The following is a 21288-nucleotide window of genomic DNA, read 5'->3' on the forward strand; positions in this document are numbered from 1 at the left end:
AACTACACAAACAATAGTTAGTTATTACACTGAACTTTAGGAATTTATGATTCACCGGTTTCTGACATTTTTATACTAAACGAGTAGCTGAGACAACAATTAGCAGATGATTTGATGGAGAAAATAATCTTGTTGGGACCAAGACGTCGAAGAATTGGCACCACAAGGCATGAACTCATTACTTAACCCATATTGTTCAAATTGTCCAATAGATTTGGTAAACTTTCCAGTTTATTAGGCCGACTGCAGGATGATGACACAGAAGTGCAAAGTCTAGTGAAGTCCTAAATTATCATGGATGTAAAATGTTTTGGGTTTTTTTTTTTTGCAGGAAAACAAGTGTTGAAATAACCAGTGGCTCACACATCCTTGTCCATTTTACAGTCCACAGTGTGTGTGTGTGTGTGTGTGTGTGTGTGTGTGTGTGTGTGTGTGTGTGTGTGTGTGTGTTTGTGAAGGGGTGGTCGAGAAGGGAAATGTGTCAGACTTGTGTGTCTACATGCCAGCCAGAGAGATTTGCAGCCAGAACAAGCTTTGAGTGTATGTCCATGAAGTCATTTCTTATGGTCATCATACTTCATACTTAAACCTGATCACCTCATTGCAGAACTATTTATCTTTGGTTCAATTTAGTTAATGCCTATCTTAAAAATCTGAAAATGATCCAAAAACAGATTTTACAGATCTGTATATTCTGTACATACTCTTTTGCACTTACTACTAATTGCACTTCTGGTTAGATGCCAAACTGCATTTCATTGCCTTATACTGTACAGGTCTGAACCAGAAATTTAATTCAAGACTATTCACAGTGGTACTTAATCCTTAACTTTAAATATGGCTGAGAAATAACAGTAATGCCTAAACATTGGATTAATTCTTCTTTGAAGTTGTATTTCCATAAAGCTGGGCCTGGGTTTTCGTTTAACTTATATGCACTTTTATATGACAAAAATGTTTCCTGAAATCATCATTTCAAGTAAATCCTCTAAAATGCCTGATGCTCATGTAGTGAAGCAGTTGTGTAAAATAAACGTGAGCATGCTGTAGAGCGCTTTTGTATCAACACGTATTTTCAAAAAAGCAACTTTTTTTCAGTTTCTGTTTTTATGTAAATGTTTTAAATGAAACTGAAACTTCGCCGTGGTTTACGAGATTGTTAGCAAACAAAACAATTTTGAAAAAAGGACACTTTGAAGGCTTAAGGGAAATGTAGTATTCACGCCAGTTAGAATAACAGGCGAAGCGAGGAATAAAAACTACAAGTACCAACATGAGCACGTTCCTTGCGCATGCTCACAAACGATCAAAGAGGACGGAATAAAAGATAAGCTAGTCTGAGCTGTGGTGGTTTTGAGCATTTGGATTTAGTGCCGCTATAATCTGTAGTCATCTGGTTTTATACAAAGTGTAACGTAGTTTATTTCATGCAGATTAGTTGTAGATATATTCGGGAACTTAAACTCTCTGAGATTTATCAGCAGAAGGCAACGAGAAGCGAAAATATTGCGGATTTCTCTGCAGCCCGGAATCGCTATTGCCGTTTGACCTAGCTAACGTAAGCTAGCATTAGCGGGGCCCAGGTCAGCGACTCTCCCAGACAACGGGGTATTTTGGGATTTAAATTTTAGATTGATAGACCTGCTGAGGCGTGATGGCTTGTGGGGCTACTATGAAAAGGACTCTGGACTTTGATCCGCTAATGAGTCAGGCTTCCCCCAAAAGAAGGAGATGCGCCCCGATCATGTCTCCGGTGTCTTCACCTCAGAAGTATTTGCGTATGGAGCCCTCGCCGTTTGGGGAAGTGTCGTCCAGACTGACCACAGGTAGGAGTTCACGTTTTATATTTAAATGTCAACTCACCTTTAGTGTTAAAAAACGACTCCTAAGTGTAAAATTAACTACTTTAGCATTTGCCCCTTTAGCACTCGCCCAGTGTGTACGGCTGGCTGTCGTGTGGCTTAAACGAATTCCATACGCAGTTTGTCAAGTTAAATGAGTGTTGTCGTTGTTTATGCTGCATGTTGGTAAAAACACATTGTAGACTATATGATGTGAATCTCTATTGTCCCGTTGTACATTCGGCACTGATTCTATGAATTAACGAGTGTCTGAGCTTGAAGTGGTATGGGGAAGTAAAGTGTGGGCACAACATGAAGCATTTCCTCTGTGTCTGTGCAAATGTTGTGTAATTAATGGATGGGTGTTGTGTTGCCTGCAGTATTTATTGTTCAGTGACATGGTGATTCAGAGATTTGCACTGTCTCTTTAAATGTGCTTAAAGCCACTATGCATCTGGATGCATCAGCAAGGCCGCATAGAATTTAAAAAATCTGAATTTTTCCAAAAACAAGTGCAGGATATGTGTGTGTAGATGTCACCTAAACATGGGGCAATTTTTCTCTCTGTTTCAGAACAAATTCTGCACAACATCAAACAGGAGTACAAGCGGCTGCAGAAAAGACGACACCTGGACAGTGCTTTCCAGCAGGCAGACAGCTGCTGTCCTCTGGACCTGCAGAACATTCACAGTGGATCTGCCCTACCAGGTAACCACCAACAGACCGTCATAAGATTCAAAGATTCAAGAGATTCAAAGTGTTTATTGTCATGTATACAGTGTAGAAACAAGTTTCCCTGTACAATGAAAATCTTGCTTTGCCATCCGCACCGAATGCCAAAGAGTGAAAAAGGAGAGGATAGAATAGAATATAAAACATATAAATATAAACTGTAAATATAAATATAATATAATGGGGATATTGGCTAGTTTTCCCAAATCCATCTACCTCTTAATTGTGCTCATAATTTAAAGCAGCAGTCATCATTTTTGTGACCAGCTCTCAAGTTTTTAATGACTTTTTGGCTCGGCTTTTGTTTAGGATGACCACAAATCATGTTATAAACCTGATATTAACCTGAATGGGCATTTTGTTTGTCACCATTTTATAATTCAGTCACACGTTGCCTTCTTGTCAACCATTTTCTGTCTGAGGGTAATTTGATTTGGCACACTTAATAGTTACTAATGAGTGACACATCCTTCCACTTTGCCATCTAGAAGTTGGGATGTTTTTTTTTTTTAACCTTTTAAAATTGCTCACAAATCCCATAGCCTTAGCTGACCTTACCCAGAGAGGTAAACAAGGAGAGATGGAAAGCACCTCTCATCCTGCTCTTTCTGTTATTATGGAGTGTTTTTTCTTTTTAATCAAATCCTCTGTGGATAAAGTAAAATGGACTGATGCTCTTACTTGGAGTTGGACAGGAAATGCGAACGGCACTAATGCACAATCCACCTTTGTCGACCATTTATATGCTATTGAAGCTCTATAATGTTAGACTGACTGAAGTAGCCATGTTTAATATCATCCGTCTTGCATTGATTGTGCAATATCACTTCTGCTAACAGGTACGTCCTCGGGTGCCTCGTCTCCCACCAGGAAGGAGCAGCCTTTATTTTCCCTCAGACAGGTTGGGATGATCTGTGAGAGACTACTGAAAGAGCGAGAAGACAAAATCCGTGAGGAGTATGACGAGATACTGACGACAAAGCTTGCAGGTATGATTTTAAAAAAGAAAAAAAAAAAATTGATATAGAAAACCATTTGTAGTGAGTAATCCATACAGAGTGCTCATTCATAGTTGTTCTTCCAACAGAGCAATACGATGCGTTCGTCAAGTTCACGCATGATCAACTGATGCGACGGTTTGGAGAGCAGCCTGCTAGCTGTGAGTATATTTATTATTGCCAGACACTTGTAGATCATTAATGGTCTCCACAAAATTTCCTTGTGTGGGTTTGTCTCCTCAGTTATCAGAACAGTTTGTAAGCGTGTTAAAAAATTCATTTCAAAGTTTTAGAGAACCACATTTTCATAGTATCTGCTGACTAAAAAGCCTGAGGCAACATTTTATGATTAACTTCAGTCATAGAGTAGAGATGAGCTTTAATTACCAGTTCTGAATTTTGTGGAATTTAATTCCACATTTAGCAGTATACTGTAAGAAGACCGTGATTTCAATGCCTGAGTCATAGTCATAATGCCCCACAATCAGCTTAAGGTAGCGTGTCCAACTCAAGTTAAGCCGCCAGGACAGCGTTAATGAAAACTTTCTTCTAGGGTTTATAGTCCAGTTATATAACCTGTATTGGTCTCTCTCCGCTGTCATGAATCCTGATCGTCCAACTGTCATCAAACTTTAAACCCACTTGTTGTGTTAATCAGGTTAGATTGAGTTTTTCTTAAGATTTCATTTGGGTTATGGTGCACAGGGACAGACTGGTGATTATTAAAACTATCGCACCACTTCAGGGTACAATAGCCCAGAAGGAACGCAGGTGGAGACACCATGTAAGAGTGCACGTGCCTCCTGACTGCCAGAGGGCCAGCCTACAGTCCTGTACCAGTAACAGTGATGATCTCTAAAGCCATCTGCTGACATGAAATGCGTTACTCATGCTCTCGTCGCCGTGTTTTTCCTCCACAGATGTTTCCTGAGTGTCGTCTTCTGATATTTACAAATACTATCTGCTGCAAACCACTCCAGGGACTCTGTGGGTCTAGTTGGACTTTTCTCCTAGCTGTGCCATATCGCCTCTATGTGGACTCACTGCCTCAGGCATCAGTTAGTGGCATCCCCGCGTGCTGTGTCTACCAGAGTTGGGAGGGCTTCCTGCTGCCAGCCTGTTTCAAGGACTCCCTGTGACTCTACCAGTGGCCTCTTAACTGCCGTGTCAATATTTATTTGGCTTTGTTCCGACGCCTTCATAAAAAGGCTGACTGCCACCACACACTTGGCCTTTTTTTAACTTTATTTTCGTCAAATTTAGTTATTTCACAGACGACATTAGTTGTGCATCTTCTATATGTACATTTTGAAAAAGGGATTGGACTTTACAAGTGGACAGACCAAGGCCGTCTTCAGACTGGACTCCAGGAACAGGCACCTTGGCTTTTTTTTTTTTTCCAGCATTGTTATACTGCGATTACATTTGTATACACTGTATTTTTTTTTTTTTTTTATCTTTTGCTTGACTTTTGTTCATTGTATCAAAATTTCATAATTTTATTTGCTGTAGGTATAAAGGGGCTTTGATTCAACGAATTCACGAATAAAGTGTTTTACACAAATGTTTGGGTTTCATGATTTTTCAATTTGAGAAAAATGTCACTATATTTTGAAGGGATCACAGAACCGTTTCATATCTGCCACCTCAGTGCAGTGAAGGTGCACATTGGTTAGTTTTCTTAACATTGATCAACTTTAGCCAATGTAATATTTTGGGTGTCTAAAAGTATTTAAAGTACGGATAACGACTCGGGCTTTTAGAAGCCTGGAAGTACAACTATAAAACGGTTGGTCTGGATTATTGTTGCAGTCAATATTATGAAAATAACCAATAGGATGAAGTTTGTACTTTGCAGCCTACATTAAAAATTTGGTGTTAAATGATGTAACAATCTGGAATGGAACGCACCTATTTCCTTCATCCAATCAGAATCTAGTAACATAAGATTTGGAATTTGATGACAGTTGATTTGTGCCCATGTTGCCATGGAAACGCCTATAGGTTAGCTCAAACCACTCTAACAGTCCCGATGAGATTAAGTTGTTAGGCCCCAATAAATAATAACTAGGGATGTTTTCTGATGATACTTACTTAGTCTGGAATATTTCATGCAATAGGAAAATATCTAACATTTGAAATGCGGCTTCTAGGTGATAAAGTGACCGGACAGGCGATACTACCGCCGGGAGCGCCGGTGAGAATAATCGAACAAACCTTTTGTAGCTGTGACGTAGTAAAGTGAACGAAGCCTGTGATTGGACGAGCGGAGAGGAAGCGGTGTGGCCAAGGAGGAAGTGTTGCAGCTGTGTCAATGTGAACAGATCATACAGCGTTTGTTTGGAGCTCATTTTTGCCACAAATCAGTATTTATGTTGCGTTTGCACGTTTAAGGAACATGGCTTGTTTCTTTAGAGGGAGGATTGCAGCAAAGGTAATGAAGATGAAAGCCATGAAAGTTGACTTTATGTGCTAATGCTAGCTTAGCAGCATGCCTTGACCCTGGAGCAAGTGAAAACAAGAGGGAGGCAGGACTGAACACATGAATGTTTATGTACTACAACACCCCCATGCATTAAGTATTGTAACACATCAGTGGTTGCACATGTTAGCCTATGCTCTATGAGCTTTCTGGTGTTTATTGATGTCTTGTGTCTCCATGTGGTCTGATGTGTAGCTGGGTAGGACACTGCAGCAGTCTGAGGATGCCTTCAAACCAGCTCTGTCAGCAGTCCCAGTTTTTAAGAAACAGTTAAGTGTGCTTTCGTGTTTGACATTAATTCTGTTAGTTCTCTGTCTGAGGCAGAGGCTCTGCCTGCTGCTTTGTTTAAAGCTCCCTGAACTTGTACCCTCAGACAGAGTCCAGACTTCAAACTGTCAATCAGCTCGTTACGAGTCAGTGGAGTTTTACCATCCGGTGGTGACATTCAGCTGCAGACAGAAGACTTGGCCACGCGGGTGAGATGCATCTAGGATGAAGACTGTCGCAGTGCTGCTGTCATCTCACAATTAAACTGTATTTTCATGATATAATATATTAAGGGCACACACCAGCGGATGAAGCACAAGTTTTTACTTCTGAGTAAAGACAAAAAGTGATGTTTTTCTGTGGCACGGGCACACAATGTGTTTCAGGGTCAGCTTATTACCAGAAAACATCAGAAAAATAAGAGGATACAAAAAACACTTGCACATGCTTTTGCTGCAGGTCAGTTAGAAAGCTGAACAAGGACGACAATTATGCCACCGTAGATCTGTCCTTAAATTACTGCATTTACATTCATAATACTTTTTAATAATTTTCTTTAAGGTTCTCTTACGTAGCTCTGAATACTCCACCATACATCTTATACATGCTTAAAAGCAACGTAGAGAACACTGAGTTCAAAATCACAACAATTAACTAGTGTTGGAGTATTCTTATGTCTTTTTGTGCACTCTAAGTCTTTTCTGCTTAGAATAAACCTGGGGCCTTGTGTTTCTCTTGAAACTGACTTTGTGTTTTTCAGTTGAAGCAGGACAGTGTGGTGGAAGACATATCTGCTGGATGTGGAGTGATCAACTTTACAGTTAATCGCAGACTTTTTGTTGAGGTTTGTCTGTTTTTTTTCTTTTCCGCTGAGGTTAAATTAACCGTCTTCCCTGTCTCTACTGTGATCACAATCTGATCTGTGCCATCTGTTTTAGAAAATGTTGGAGCCATTTGGAAAAGGGGAGGATGAGAAATTCGGGTTAGATAGTGAACTTTTCAATACACTCAAGAGAGGAACAACATTAGTTGAATATAGGTATGCTTGACATGAAATGTGTTCTTGAACACTACATGCATTTCCCCTTATCGATTGTCATCAGACAGAATTACTGTGTTTTTATGTTGCAGCTCTCCAAATATTGCCAAAAAATTCCACGCTGGACACTTGAGATCTACAATTATTGGTGAGTTTTGACTGAAGTTAATTTATTCCCTTATTGGTGCCAAAATAGTTACATTGATTACTATGCATGTAAGACCGGTGAATCTGCCAGGCCGATATGACATCATTCCAGCCGATAAATGATTAGAAAATAAAGCACAGAAATGTTTTTCTAACATTTCTTGGTTGTGTATTGGTTGGGGAAACTTTAAACTTACATGTTGAATCGATAGTAAAACCGGTCAGCTGGACAAAAAAAAATATAATCTCCGTCTCCAGGTAACTTCATCGCTAACTTAAAGCAGTCCCTTGGAAACAATGTTATTCGAATGAACTACCTCGGAGACTGGGGCATGCAGTTTGGTGAGTAAATAATGTGGAAAATATTGAACAGGTGTCCTTGGGTCTCATAATGTCCCAAATGTGACTCTATGAATGATTTTTACTGTCAAAACTAGTTTTCCTTCTTGGATTTCAGGTCTGCTGGGAACAGGGTTTTGCCAGTTTGGGTGTCCGGAGAAACTGAAACAGAATCCTTTACAACATTTGTTTGAGGTGAGTTTGCATGTTTGGATAAAGCTGGATATTCACACTCTAATGACAGAGAGCACAAATAGCATATATCAATTATTTAGACCTGTTTGGCAAGTTGAATGAGTGTGTGTTTTGTAGGAAGCGTTAATCGTTTGCTGAATTTGACTTTCAAAGTGTGGCAGTGGGCAAAAGTGGCGCTCAGAAATATGTTGTATGGCCCCTGAACATGACATGAAATGTATGCATTATAATTGAATCATCCGCAGTCCTGAACACTTTCAGCAGCCTGCATTATAATCATAAAACATATATAAGAAGTGGGCGTAGCCACCGTGACATCACTCATTGGTTTGTGGACTTTGGCTTTATGGGCGTCACCATCTTGGTTTCTCTGGAACCAGAAGTGATGTTGATTCCATGAAATCTGCCTCTGATTGGTTAGTCACAAGGTAGTCCCACCCTAAAGCACACCCAGTTCTATCGCATATTTTACTCCACATTGGACAATCATTTCCAAACTGAACATCATGCTGCACTGAAGAGGACTTGAAACTAGCGACTGAAACCATAAACTCATTAGCAAAGTGTTTATTGAGGTAATAAATGAGAAGTAGGCTCATTTTCTTATAGACTTTCATACAATTAGACTTCTATTTGGAGCCAGCAAAGCCGCCCTTGCTGGCAATTAGAAAGAATGCAGGTTCAAGGCACTTCCACACTGGCTTCACTTTTCAGACCCAGAAGCTACGTCCACTTCTACTATACAGTCTGTGGTTAAAACGCACTACTCGGTTACTGTGTCAAACAAATGCCAAATCTCTCTCTCTGTCTCTCTCCTGATGAGGAGGCTTTCTGGCATGTTAATGTTTAATAAATAAATGATGGGTTTTAGGATTATTTTGTGTTATGTGTGCATTTGTCCTGTGTGGCCATTAATCACGTGCTGGCCTCCTAAAACATCAGGTGTAAATGCTGCTCAAAAGGCCTTTCTTCAACATTAGCACAGCGGTTTGGCAGTATTTGGTGTTTTTGTCTTGCAGGTTTACGTGCAAGTGAACAAGGAAGCAGAGCAAAATGAGGACGTGAGGCAGGCCGCCAGAGTCTTCTTTAGACAGCTGGAGCAGCATGAGAGCGAGGCTGTGTCGTTATGGCGACAGTTCAGAGAGATCACGGTGGCCGAGTATCAACATGTTTACAAGGTGCAACCAGCAGGACTCAATACCAGCGTGACCAACTCACACCTAAACCCTGCAATATGAACTTGTGACGGGAGAACAGAGCATATCAGTAGAATAAATTCAGTCAACTCTTTGAATGAATGATTGGTAACTTTGACATTTCACATCTTTTCAGCGGTTAGGGGTCCACTTTGATATTTATTCTGGGGAGTCCTTTCACCAAGATCAAGCCCAGGAGGTGGTGCAGCAGTTGCAGAGCAGAGGCCTGTTGAAAACCTCGGAGTACGTGTCAGTGTGTGTGACAGTATGTGTGATGGCTTTTTTTCACTAACTGGCACAACAGACAGAAAGTAAACATGTGTAAGGAGGCCAGTTGGTCTCAGTTGGTATATTTATTGGGTTGCCACTGATGCAACTGCTCAAATAATAGGACTATATTAACTTATATATATATATATATTAATGCTTGATTTTGTGTGTGTGTTAATCATTCATAGGCGTCAGTAATTTGTATTATCTGGTGGCTGGGATTTGTTCGTCTAGCTTTTCTTGTTGTAAAAACAATGCTCTTTCACTGCAAGTTGATATTAATGTATCGTTACATTAATGACAGTCGATTCTGAACTCACATGGATTTGATGGACGTTGTTGTATCTCTAGGAAAGGAACGGGTGTAGTGGACCTCTCCCCTGCTGGAGACATGAGCAGCGTCTGCACGTTGCTCCGCAGTGATGGCACAACTCTCTACATCACCAGGTCAGCGCTAGTAGAAATGATCAGTGGAAATACAAAAACTATTTAAAATATTGAATTTTCCAACCATGCTGTCGTGGCCTGGAGGAAATACTGAAGCGGACCACAGGTTCCAATCCTGAGGGAGAAAAAAACACATTCATGAAAAGGAATTTTACTTGTTAAAAAAAAAATCATGGATAGACCCTGCAGCCGTCTGCCCACCTGGAGATATTTATATATTATATATATTTATATATTTTTTAAAGGACAGATATATTCATTATCGGGTGAATAATAAATAAATAAGCCATGACAAAGTTATCTTATTTCTGCATTTCAGAGATCTTGCTGCAGCTATTGACCGAAAAGAAAAGTACAGCTTTGATGAGATGATTTACGTGGTAAGGAAACCGGAGCACTCTGCATTTACTTTTTAACCTGTTTCATTGCTGTCCTTTAAAGAACAGTCGGTGTAACTCCACATATACAAGACACATTTATCTACAACATGAGCTTCACTGGTAAAAGACAGAAATAGCACATTTAAGTATAAAGCGGCACATTCCTACGTTTCGTGCTCTAAACCGTGAAGATTTGCTGCTTTTCTTTGTTTTATATGATAGTTAAACCGAATATCTTTTGGTTTTGGACTGTCGGTCGGAACAAACAACTCAAAAACTGTGATGGACTGTTTTCACCATTGTCTGATATTTTTTTTTAGATGAAACTACTGAGAGTGTAAGTGGCAAATTAATTGCTGTTACACTCTACCCATGCCCTTAACTGTTGCATATTGATCGGTTTGTTGCATTTGTTTTTCCTTTTAAGACAGATAAAAGTCAAGCGAATCACTTCCACCAGTTGTTCCATATCCTGCTCACTATGGGGCATTCCTGGGCTGACAGGTAGCAGGAAAAATACCTGAACACAACCACACACATAACATAGATGGGCTTAATAGAAGCTGTTTGATATTAGTTAGTGGTAGCTGTTAATTACAGCTTTTCACACTCTGATGGTCAGACACATTATCTTAAAGATGGGATTACGTGAAACGTGTGGTGTTATTTGGAAAGCCTTGCTGACAAGAGTATTTTAACCTTTAGTCTTTCTTGTGAGGTGTTGCAGGCAGCGCTGAAATCACTCCATTTTGTATTTGAGTATTTTCTATACATTTACTTTATGTTTTGTACGCATTTTATGCTGCTGTATGGCTCTACTCTACTGCGTTTCAGAGGGAAAATATACTTTTTAATCCATTATTTCTATCTGACAGCTGTAGTTACTAGTTACGGTAAAGATAAACATTTCAAAACATTCATTAAACTTATAAAATGTCATCAATTGGTATATATCAAAATATTCAACAGTGTGCGAAATACTTTAAATTAGCTCCACCTCCACCAATTCTAACATTAAATCGCTGCTTATACATTAATGCATCAGTAACAATAATCAATAATATATCACTGAAAAGAGCCATGTTTGATACTTGAATACATTTCTTCTGCTACTTGTTGCAGGTGTCAGCATGTGCCCTTCGGCCTGGTGCGGGGCATGAAGACCCGGAGCGGTGAGGTGGTGTTTTTGGAGGACGTGCTGGATGAAGCTCGAACCAGGATGCTACACAACATGAACCAGTCAAAAAGTAACGCCTGTCACACTTTAAGCACTTATGTTTGGAACACAGAGCACACATGGCTCTGTGTCAAAAGTACATTTGCATGTGTCCTACTATTTTAATTTCCCAACACAATCAATATTGTGCTCAAACAACTGGCCTGGCTAGTAAATATCACGGTATTGAAATGGACCTTTGAGATTATCTGACTGCATCTCACAACAGGATGATCCAGTGCAGCTCTTTGGATGTAGTCCATACTGTGTTCAGTTTGTCTGTTTAATGGAATTGGGACACACAGTCCGTCTTGTGGACAAACACAACACCTGCACTTCATTGTGGATACTGCTAATAGTCTGAACCACAGAGTAACTAAAGATAATTCATTTTTCCTATATATCAGGATAATGTTGGCAGTGCCACAGTAATTAATTCCTTCAGCCAGGATATTAATCAACAAACTACTGTGGTTGTCATAGTAAGGGAAGAAACCCATTTCAGTCTCTTTAGAAAAGTAAATATATATGATGGTGCTAAGAAAACTGCCTCATGTGGGGAATAATCATCGCTCTCTGCACAGCAACAAAGGAAATGGACGATCCTGAGGACACAGCAGAGAAAGTGGGAATCAGTGCACTAATAATCCAGGTAGCTGGTTTGAACTAGTCAACTGAAGTCAACTATTACCTGTTTGATTTCTTGATCTGTCTGCACAATGCTCTATTTTACTCTATCTTTCAAATAATATTTTCCACTGACTTTGATTCAGGACTTCAAAGGTCCACTGCAGTCAGACTATAACTTTGACTGGGACAGGATGCTGCAGGCTCAGGGAGACACAGGCGTTTTCCTCCAGTACACACATGCACGACTCTGCAGGTCTGTATTCATCGGCAGCTGAAAATATCAAACCTCTATTTCCTTTACACCTTCCTTTATTTACACGTGGTGCAGACACACAGCACAATGAATGATAAAGTCCTATAGGGGTTGATGTGGGTGTGGTGGCTGAATGGTATAATTCCTGTGTCAGACCAACTGTAAATAACATTAATATATTTGTTTCAGTTTTACTTTATTATTAGTTTTCAGCTGCAGTTTGGTTAGGTTTAGACACTTGGTTAGGTTTAGGAAAATATCATGGTTTGGGTTAAAATAATCAAATACAAATATGAAAGGCAGTGTACATTAAACACAAAATATCATCATCCCAGCATTCACCAGCTGTGAATTCTGTCATACTTTGCTTTATGTGTTAATACGTTGTCACATTGCTATTAATTCAAATTTAACAGTGAGGTGTCAGAATTGTACTTTAGTGAAAATGCACCAGTTATCTAAAAAATGTAGTTAAATTTCAAAAGTAAAAGTACTAATGACCCTTTTTAGAGGGATAGGTGGATAGGTTCACAGTATTTTGAATCTGCCCGAAAACTATAGTCAGTTGCAAATATGTACGTTGAAACAGGTTTTGCTTGCTGTGGTCATTCCTCCTGTTCATTCACATAAGGGACCAAGGACAAAATCAACAGCCCTCGATCTGTGCAAAAATATGTTCCAGTTTATCTGACTATGTTGTTCTACTGCAGTTTAATACGGAGGCATGAAGGTGTAGAGGCAGCCGTGTTTGAGCCATCGCTTCTGTTTGAACAGACGAGTATCGCCATCCTGCAGCACCTCCTTCGGTAAGCAAACCATTTTTCCCTCCATCCTCCAGAGGTTCTCTGCAAGTTGTCAAATATGAGACTATGCAAGAAGATGTCACAATCTGCCCGTGCCGTATCAATATTTGCTCCCCATTTAACAGAACACTCATTCTGCTCTTTGTTTGCAGCTACGATGAAGTATTGTACCAGTCGGCCCAGGATCTACAACCCAAACACCTCGTCAACTTTTTACTGAAGCTGTGGTAAGGAACAGGATGTTAGTCACTGTACCGGGAACTTTTACTGCTCATTGTTTACCTGGTTCATTACAGGTGGTGTAAAAACAGTTTCAATGGCATATTCATGCTTCTCCTCTCTTATCTCTCCTAGCCATCTCATTGCCTCAGCACACAGAGAGCTGCCAGTAAAAGGAAGCTCACAGGATGTTGCGCAGGTAGACAGAAAATCCCTTCTGTACATATTTATGCAGATTTTCCCTTTAAATGCACCTTATAGGACTAGAAAATCCTTAAAACCCTAAAGACATTAGAGTAATTACCACAATTAAACTAAACTATCTCGTAATTGGTTGCCCCTTTCAGCCTCTGCAGTGAACATTTTCTGGCACAGGTTTGGGTCGCATTATGAGACACTGAGAGATTATTTTGTGGCACACAATTAGGGAAGAGTGTTCCTCCTCCAAAGGGAGCTTTTTCTGATAGAGTAACCTACAGCATACACGCAGACAGACACAGTTTAATACAATAGTAATTGTTCTGTCCTCTGCAAAAGGCAAGAAACTGGAAATTCAAATGTGTTGTTGTATTATATTAATTGAACTCCAGTCTGTTTTGGTGGTCTGTGTACTATAAAAGCAAGACATTTTAATTGCTGTACATGTAGATAATTGCCATCAAGCAAATTGGATCAGGAGTTTCTTGCTTTAAATGTGCAGTGACAGACCGTAGCTTTGCACTGACAATAATAACAATTTGCATAACATTTCTAATAATGCTATTAAAATGGCTTGTTTTTCAGATCCTGATTTAAATATAAAATTAATCATTCAGCCCAACGCCTGTGTCATAGTACAGAAATATACAAAAACAAAGTCTGAACACAGATGATAAATTCTACTCTCTAGGTTTAGCTAACATCAGTAATTGTCTGAACTGAACTGTGAGCTGTTTTCAGAAAATGCTCTTACATGCAAAAACTCAGTATGTATTTACATTATTTTAAAAAGTGTTATGTCATTTGCTAAATCTCAACAGGCAAGGTTACGACTGTTCAGCGGAGCCCGCTCAGTCCTGGCCAACGGGATGAAGATCCTGGGCATCACACCGGTTGATAAAATGTGAAATTATTTAATTACTGAAGGTACCACACTGCTTTAGTTAATTTTTTATTGTAAATTAAAAGCTATATATTTTCAACAATCTTCCTCAATTGAATTGTTTCATCCAAAAGAAGTATTTTCTACTAGCATCTCAAAGTAAGTTACTACTCAGTGAGTCACTTCAGCTCAGCTGAAGGGTTTTCTCAGTACAACAAAACCATTTAACTAATTTACTGAAAAATTATGGAGTAACTAACTTGCTCTTAACAAGGGGAAGACAAAATATCTGTAAAATATTTTAATTAACCTACTCTCGTTGATGGAAATGGGGCGGATAAAGTAATTGAAACACTTGTAAGTGTAAGCAGCACCACAAACAGCCAAAATGACCATAAAATTGAATCAACGCCTCTAAAGCAGTAAAAAAACGATTATAATGTTCACAAGGGTGGGAATTACTGCAGGATTAATTTATTAGCATTAGTTTCTTCAAATAAGTAAAAAAAACTGTTGGTTTAACTTATGATTAAATTAAATACACCGTTTAAATTGTTCCTTACACATTAATAGCTCTCTCTGAAAAGGTGCCAGACTCCATTGACAAAAACATTCGCTGTAACCTCCCAGAACAGAGGGGTTGCTGGTCTGCTGCCTCGATTAGTTTATTTCTGGTTAAACAAAAAGGATCTTACAGGTCTTTGTCTGTAGGGATCCTTTCATTATGTTGTCATACACATAGAATAACAATCTGAGCCTGTCAATGGCACTTTTAACAGACGTACTTAGATGATTTGCGTTACTCCGGCATTATCCCTGAAGCGAATGATTAATTAAAAGGTACATTAATAGGATTAGAAATACTGTTGGTTTTCCCACATTTCTAGTCAGTTTTAATAAAAGCTTCAAAACAAAAGGCGACACAGATGTGATACGAAAGATAACAATACACTGGAGAGATGATATTATAAACACATAATCACACATGCAGTCTGTCATCCTTCTTTCAAGTATGTTTTCCTGTGAGTTGGGCACATTCAGAATCAGCACTGTGTGATATGGACATAAGACTCACATTGCACAGTGTAAAACAGACTAATAAAAGATTGAGCAAAAAAACCTCCACGATGAGGAGTTGTGATATTTATACGCCCCCTATAACGGATATATGGAGGCATCAAAATAAGACTAAGAAAGTTCAAAGACTTCACTGATTGATTTGAGTTATTTACAAAGTTGAAAAGCAGCTTGTTATATGAGCCACTTTAAAAACCTTTGAATCAATTGAAAGTTAAAAGTAAAATACGACCTTTTCAAATTATCTGGATATTCATAGTATTGTCACCAGTCCCATGTGTGTGGAGGTAGGCTGGACTGAGGGAGCAGACCTCCATTAAAGTGAAACAAAAGCTGTCTATGTGATGAACTAATCACAGAGCCAAATCAACTCAGTGTTCACTTGAAAGATACAGGTGCCCCCCCCCCCAAATCTCCCCAGTGCAGGAGCCCTTTAGGTCCATGAAAAAGCTGAGCCCAACAGAGACCTGGTCACCAGATAGGGAGACTCCTCTGCTGCAGGGTGGGGACTCACACAGTGATCAGTTTCTGTTTGGACTCGATGTCTGTGTCTTGCCGGCTCAGCCTGGATGTGTCTTGCTTTGGAAGTCCGTACAGGTAGATGGAAACGCACACTAGGAGGGCTCCAGATGCAAACGAGAGTGCTGCACAAGAGGGGAAGAAAAGTAAAATTAGACATTTCTATACATTTTTGGCCTAAAAATATTTTATAAAGAATAATCTACAGTCTGGATTTGTTTCTTAATATGCTTTGAAAGATTTAAAGCAGGAAATTAATGGGAGAACACATTTTTTAAGGTCTGAAATGTCTGTAAGGAAATTTCTCAGAAACAGGAATGTGATTTTGTAACAAGTAAAATTACTTAAATATTTAAATCATAGACTGTATGAAAGAAGTGGATGCAGTTTTCGGTTCTGAAAAGTGAAGCTAATGACAAGGTGCTTTAAACCTGCATTCTTTTTAACGGCCACCAGGGGGCAGCTCTGCAGTTTGCAAAAATAAGTCCGAATGAATGGGAGTCTATGGGAAAATGAGCTTACTTCTCACTTGATTTGTTACCTCACTATACATTTTCATGAGTTTATGCTCTCAGTCGCTATTTTCAAGTCTTCTTCAATATAGCATGATGTTCATTTTGGTTCCATTTGGAGGAAAATAGACGATAAAGCAGGGTATGCTTTAGGCCGGGACTACACTGTGATTAACCAACAATAGTCTATCACTTCTGGCTTGTGAAGATTGTGAAATCACATTGTTCAATTTTCACTATAATAAACACCAAATTATACAGACATTCGCAGAAACATTAGTAAGAACACTTCAGTTACTTTCTACTTTTTGCTACTTGCTAGTTACTACTATGCTAAATGGAAAAACTATAAAAATCTGCTCGTCATTCATCAGCATACCAACAATGTGGTTATGAGCAACTAACTTACTTATCTGTAGTCCAAACAACAAGACAGACGCCACAGTGGAGAGAACGATGGCGGCTGCAGCAGAGAAGCCCTTCATGATGTTGTCTGTGTACTTCACCACCACCGACGTGTACAGGCCACCAACACTGGCCAAGACTGGAAGCGCAAACATCAGTGTCAGTTAAACTACACTGTGAGGAAAAGTGGACTCGTATAGAAAACATCCTCGGGTTTAGTCGTACTTACATATTACGAAGCACACCCAGGGCGTGTAACCAAAGAAGAACCCTTTTTCCAGGACCATCTCGCCATCGTTCATGTAAACACCAATCAGGGTGACCAAAATGCCGGAGAGGTACATCTGGATGTTTCTCACCCACAGAGACGTGTCTGAGCTCTTCAGTACCTTCTCAAAGTACACACCTTCATCAGAAAGTAGACATAGAAGTGTTAATTGCAAGTAAATATTCACAAATATTGTATGATGTGCAGCTGGTATCAGTTTGGGTGCACATTATGTGTTTGCGCTAAAAATAAATCACAAAAACTACCAGTGTTTTTCACAGAATCCTGTGCTCATTTTACCTGCAAATCCAGAACAAAGGACAGCGATGGCGATGGCCATGAACCCAACAAAAGGATTTTGCTCAATCTAGAAAAGAATAAATGACATGAGCCACCAGACAAACGGGAAATGGCACCATTAGTTTGACGACATACAGGTAAGCTGAATCCGTCATGGTGTGAGTCACATGGATTATAAACGAGTCACCATTTAAATTGTAACTTGAGCCACTCCCACCTGAACTTTGGTGGCCTCTGCTGGCCTCCATTGGACGAGTGTTACGCCCCCACACAGCATGAAGACGGAGAACCACTGCAGCCGGCTGAGAGAGCGGTTGAGCATGAGGACTGTGCACAAGGCCGTGCACGGGATCTTCAGCTGATAAGTCACCTACACGGGAAAACACAAGTTAGACGTCATATCTACTGATTTATTATCCCATTTAAAAAGGGACGGTGCACTGAGCATTTTCTGTTAAGCAACACCCTGCTTCACACTGATTGTGGGACACTACTTGCTTACTTAATCTATGTTTAATATTTTTAAGTGCCAAAGTGGGCTGCAGGCATCAGCTTGTGTGCCCAGATATTATGTGTCTATGAGTGATGAAACTAATAAATAAATAAATATATGTATGTATAACTATATTGATAAGAAAGCAATTTCTCATGCAAAGAAGCCAAACATTTTTTGTTTCCAGCTTTTCAAATGTCAAGTTTTTGTATATATACTCAGTTTTGGTCTATTGATTGGACAAATCAAGAAATTCAAACATGTAGCCTTGGGATCCAGGAACTTAAAATTTCTCTCAATTTTTAACATTTCATAGGCTAAAAGGCTTCAATGATTAATAAAAACAATATTCAACATATTAGTCAATTATGAGCATAGGTGTTTGCTGTCGCCTACAGGAGAAACAAATATCACAACAGTAGAGTGGTCCACTGTAAAGGCTGTAGAGTAACACCTCAGCTGTGGAGTTATATTAGATTAGGCTGACTGCCAGCCTACACTTCATCCATCAGTAAAATGACATCAACACGAACACGATATTAACCTCTTATTATTTTCTTTCAATATTTGCGTAGCTCTCAACATAACATTATTTGGCAAAGATAGTGCCAATGTGCTTTATTTGACATAGTGACTGATAAAATGATAATATTCTCTACACCGTTTCATTTTCACAAAGGAAACAACTGTTCTAAAAGCCGATTAATCAACAACTATTTTGATAATTGACTGGTTTTTAAGTTATTTTTTCAAGCAAACATTCTCTGGTTTCATCTTCTCCAATGTGAGGATTTGCCCCTTTTTTCTGTTTTATATCAATATAAACTGAATGTGTTTGACATACAAGGCATCTGAAGACCAATCATTTCTGACTAAGCGATTCATCGAGAAAATAAGTAGTTGAACTTATAATGAAGATATGAAGATTGAGTTGCAGCTCTTGCGTTTCTTTGTATCACTGATGCAGCTGTGGAAGCTCTCTACAATCTCCATTGTAATGTCAGTGGGTGCAACACACACATTACAAGTTCCCCAACAATCCACGCCCTGCAATTGTGTTCACAGTACACTCATTTAAACATCAGAAAAAACAGGATTCAGTTCATACCTGATACACTGCTGCATCGAGGTTACTCAAAGCCAGAAAGGCCATGTTATTCTGAACTGCATACACCACCGAGGGCACGCTCAGCTTCAGCAGTTCTTTTGGGCTGCAGAACACATGTTCCACTATGGCGTTCTTCAATCTGATGGGACTTCCTGTTTCTCTGAGAGAGGAGACATAAAACAAAACGTTTTGCTTGACTTTACATCTATCACTTAATAACCAGTTACACTCCTGTGGTCACCGGCTAGAGCTGAAATAATCATCTAGCATTGTGATAATCCACTAACTGTTTAAAGACATCATGTTTATTTGTGATGTGTTAAAATGTAGTGCAACAGGAACACAAACAGAGAAGGGTTGTAAACCACAGAAAGAAAGGAATGTCTTTGAGTTTATCTTTGGGACTGTTGAGCAGACCAGGTGAATGCTTTGAAGATTTCACCTTGGGCTTTAGTTTAAGCATTAAGCAATATATATGGCAAACAATTAACGATTAACCAAGAAATAACTGGGAGATAAATTGCTGCTCCAACACACACACACACAGAATATATGATATCATATCATTAATCGGCCCCTGTGGTTTACATCCCTCTACCTGTAGGCTGATCAGACACCTGTAAATCACTATGTGTACCCACTATCTTGGAATCACCTACATGGGAGTTTCTAACTCATGATAACTATGAAAATGCCCATGATAGCTTGTGGTCAGCTGGTCAGCGATGTAACAGTGGCAAACACTTACTTTGTCAGCATCCCCAGACTCAGTATTAATTTAATGACCTCAGCGATGCACACTGCAGTCGTGGAGAAGTACAGATCTCCTGACGAGATGGTCCTTGTGTAGCGCAGAGCCACTGTGTATGTGGCTGCCACCAGTGTCATCACTGTCAGGCAGTACAGCTTGAAGATCACACTCACATTTTCTGAGGAGAGACGGGGTGAAAATGTGAAGTTAATGTAGCTGACGGCCACCTCCCATGTCCAGCGTTAGGTGTAATACACGAGAAACACTTTATTTGTTGTGCAACAGGCACAGCACGTCTGGTCGCTTCGGTAACGACAGTACAGCTGGCACACCATTAGTGGGAAGAAGCTATTCAATTGGCCTCAGTTTAGTTTTCAGCTCCTTGAATCTGACTATACAGTTGGTACGAAAAGAAGCTAACATTAGCCTGTCATGCTAGCTAATGTCCCGTGGTTAAACTCACCGCCGGCCATCGTTGCTTTGGTTCGTATCCGTCCGGGTAGCAAGGAAGTCAATAGTCCTGCTCACGTTACATGCCATTAAAACAAGCAGACGTATCCAGCGTGAAGTGAGGAATGCTGCCCAGCCAGCAGCACGAGAAATTAGTCTGGTCTAGCCTTTCCTGCCTGGAATCATTCTCCTACATTTCCCAGAATGCAGCGCGAGTCGATTTGACTAAGGGTGCGTTTGATTTTAAAACCTAGACAGTCCGTCGACAAATACACGCTGACGTTCTCCGCATACATTCATGCTTTAAACTGCGAGGTTTTCTTTTTCTTTTTTGCTTTTTCAGACAATTTAAATGCGTCAGAGTCAGAGAAGAGTTGATTAAACATCTTTATTAATCAGTCATTTTTATGGCAGTTCTTTGTGCTGTAGTACAGCTTTATGCGTGTTTATGCATTTTTGCTCCTTCACATATGAGCTGGAGAAAATATTTCAAACAGTATCGAATGCAAAGAAAAGAAAAACATTTTAAGTAAGGCGGAAATTGTATGTATCACATTACGTTGCTCGATTGTTTAATCTGACACTGTCTAGCTTTTATATTTAGATTTTAGGATGTCAATAGATGCCATTTCTGTCAAATATTTACATGGTAGTTAAGTATTTAACTATTTTCATGACAATAATTGTCATCATTCAGTCTCAAAACATTTACTCAAGTCCATAAAACATTAGGCTACACAAATATTTATTATTTTGAACCTCCTTGATATACAAGGTTACCAACACTGCACACATACACAAATAAAAGCAGCCATACCTTAAATTAGCTTCACTCACCAAATAACTCCATATCCCATGGTCCATTTCACA

The 21288-nt window shown here is 39.5% G+C and overlaps 3 protein-coding genes across 3 annotated transcripts; 2 read left to right on the forward strand and 1 right to left on the reverse strand.

Annotated features, from left to right (window-relative positions):
• The first annotated feature begins 1321 nt into the window (after window positions 1-1321).
• akirin2 (akirin 2) lies at window positions 1322-5111 on the forward strand. Its single transcript, XM_070849572.1, has 5 exons — window positions 1322-1826; window positions 2415-2549; window positions 3413-3562; window positions 3661-3732; window positions 4492-5111. Exons 1-5 carry the CDS (start codon window positions 1655-1657, stop codon window positions 4500-4502), a joined length of 540 nt encoding a protein of 179 aa, XP_070705673.1. The 5' UTR covers window positions 1322-1654; the 3' UTR covers window positions 4503-5111.
• Window positions 5112-5894: 783 nt separating this feature from the next.
• On the forward strand, window positions 5895-14638 carry rars2 (arginyl-tRNA synthetase 2, mitochondrial). The gene is made up of 20 exons (XM_070849188.1): window positions 5895-6005; window positions 6249-6322; window positions 6427-6529; window positions 7081-7164; window positions 7259-7359; window positions 7452-7507; window positions 7765-7848; window positions 7964-8040; window positions 9060-9218; window positions 9373-9479; window positions 9858-9953; window positions 10273-10333; window positions 10761-10837; window positions 11456-11580; window positions 12134-12201; window positions 12323-12432; window positions 13143-13238; window positions 13388-13462; window positions 13590-13653; window positions 14474-14638. Exons 1-20 carry the CDS (start codon window positions 5970-5972, stop codon window positions 14558-14560), a joined length of 1740 nt encoding a protein of 579 aa, XP_070705289.1. The 5' UTR covers window positions 5895-5969; the 3' UTR covers window positions 14561-14638.
• slc35a1 (solute carrier family 35 member A1) lies at window positions 14592-20595 on the reverse strand. Its single transcript, XM_070849189.1, has 8 exons — window positions 20432-20595; window positions 19966-20146; window positions 19218-19377; window positions 17834-17986; window positions 17617-17683; window positions 17278-17454; window positions 17053-17187; window positions 14592-16256 (listed from the first exon to the last, which is right to left on the reverse strand). Exons 1-8 carry the CDS (start codon window positions 20439-20441, stop codon window positions 16123-16125), a joined length of 1017 nt encoding a protein of 338 aa, XP_070705290.1. The 5' UTR covers window positions 20442-20595; the 3' UTR covers window positions 14592-16122.
• Window positions 20596-21288: the final 693 nt, after the last annotated feature.

This window comes from Pempheris klunzingeri, chromosome 18 (assembly GCF_042242105.1).
Source record: "Pempheris klunzingeri isolate RE-2024b chromosome 18, fPemKlu1.hap1, whole genome shotgun sequence".
Taxonomy (NCBI): Eukaryota; Metazoa; Chordata; class Actinopteri; order Acropomatiformes; family Pempheridae; genus Pempheris; species Pempheris klunzingeri.

Coding starts and splice junctions, on each gene's coding strand:
- akirin2 (XM_070849572.1), top strand. CDS start 1,655: ATGGCTTGTGGGGCTACTATGAAAAGGACTCTGGACTTTGATCCGCTA. Junction 1,827..2,414: donor GTCGTCCAGACTGACCACAG/GTAGGAGTTCAC, acceptor TCTCTGTTTCAG/AACAAATTCTGCACAACATC. Junction 3,563..3,660: donor ACTGACGACAAAGCTTGCAG/GTATGATTTTAA, acceptor TTCTTCCAACAG/AGCAATACGATGCGTTCGTC.
- rars2 (XM_070849188.1), top strand. CDS start 5,970: ATGGCTTGTTTCTTTAGAGGGAGGATTGCAGCAAAG. Junction 8,041..9,059: donor CTTTACAACATTTGTTTGAG/GTGAGTTTGCAT, acceptor TTTGTCTTGCAG/GTTTACGTGCAAGTGAACAA. Junction 13,463..13,589: donor AACTTTTTACTGAAGCTGTG/GTAAGGAACAGG, acceptor TATCTCTCCTAG/CCATCTCATTGCCTCAGCAC.
- slc35a1 (XM_070849189.1), bottom strand. Junction 19,378..19,965: donor AGTCTGGGGATGCTGACAAA/GTAAGTGTTTGC, acceptor CTCCTCTCTCAG/AGAAACAGGAAGTCCCATCA. Junction 16,257..17,052: donor GTTGTTTGGACTACAGATAA/GTAAGTTAGTTG, acceptor CCTCTTGTGCAG/CACTCTCGTTTGCATCTGGA.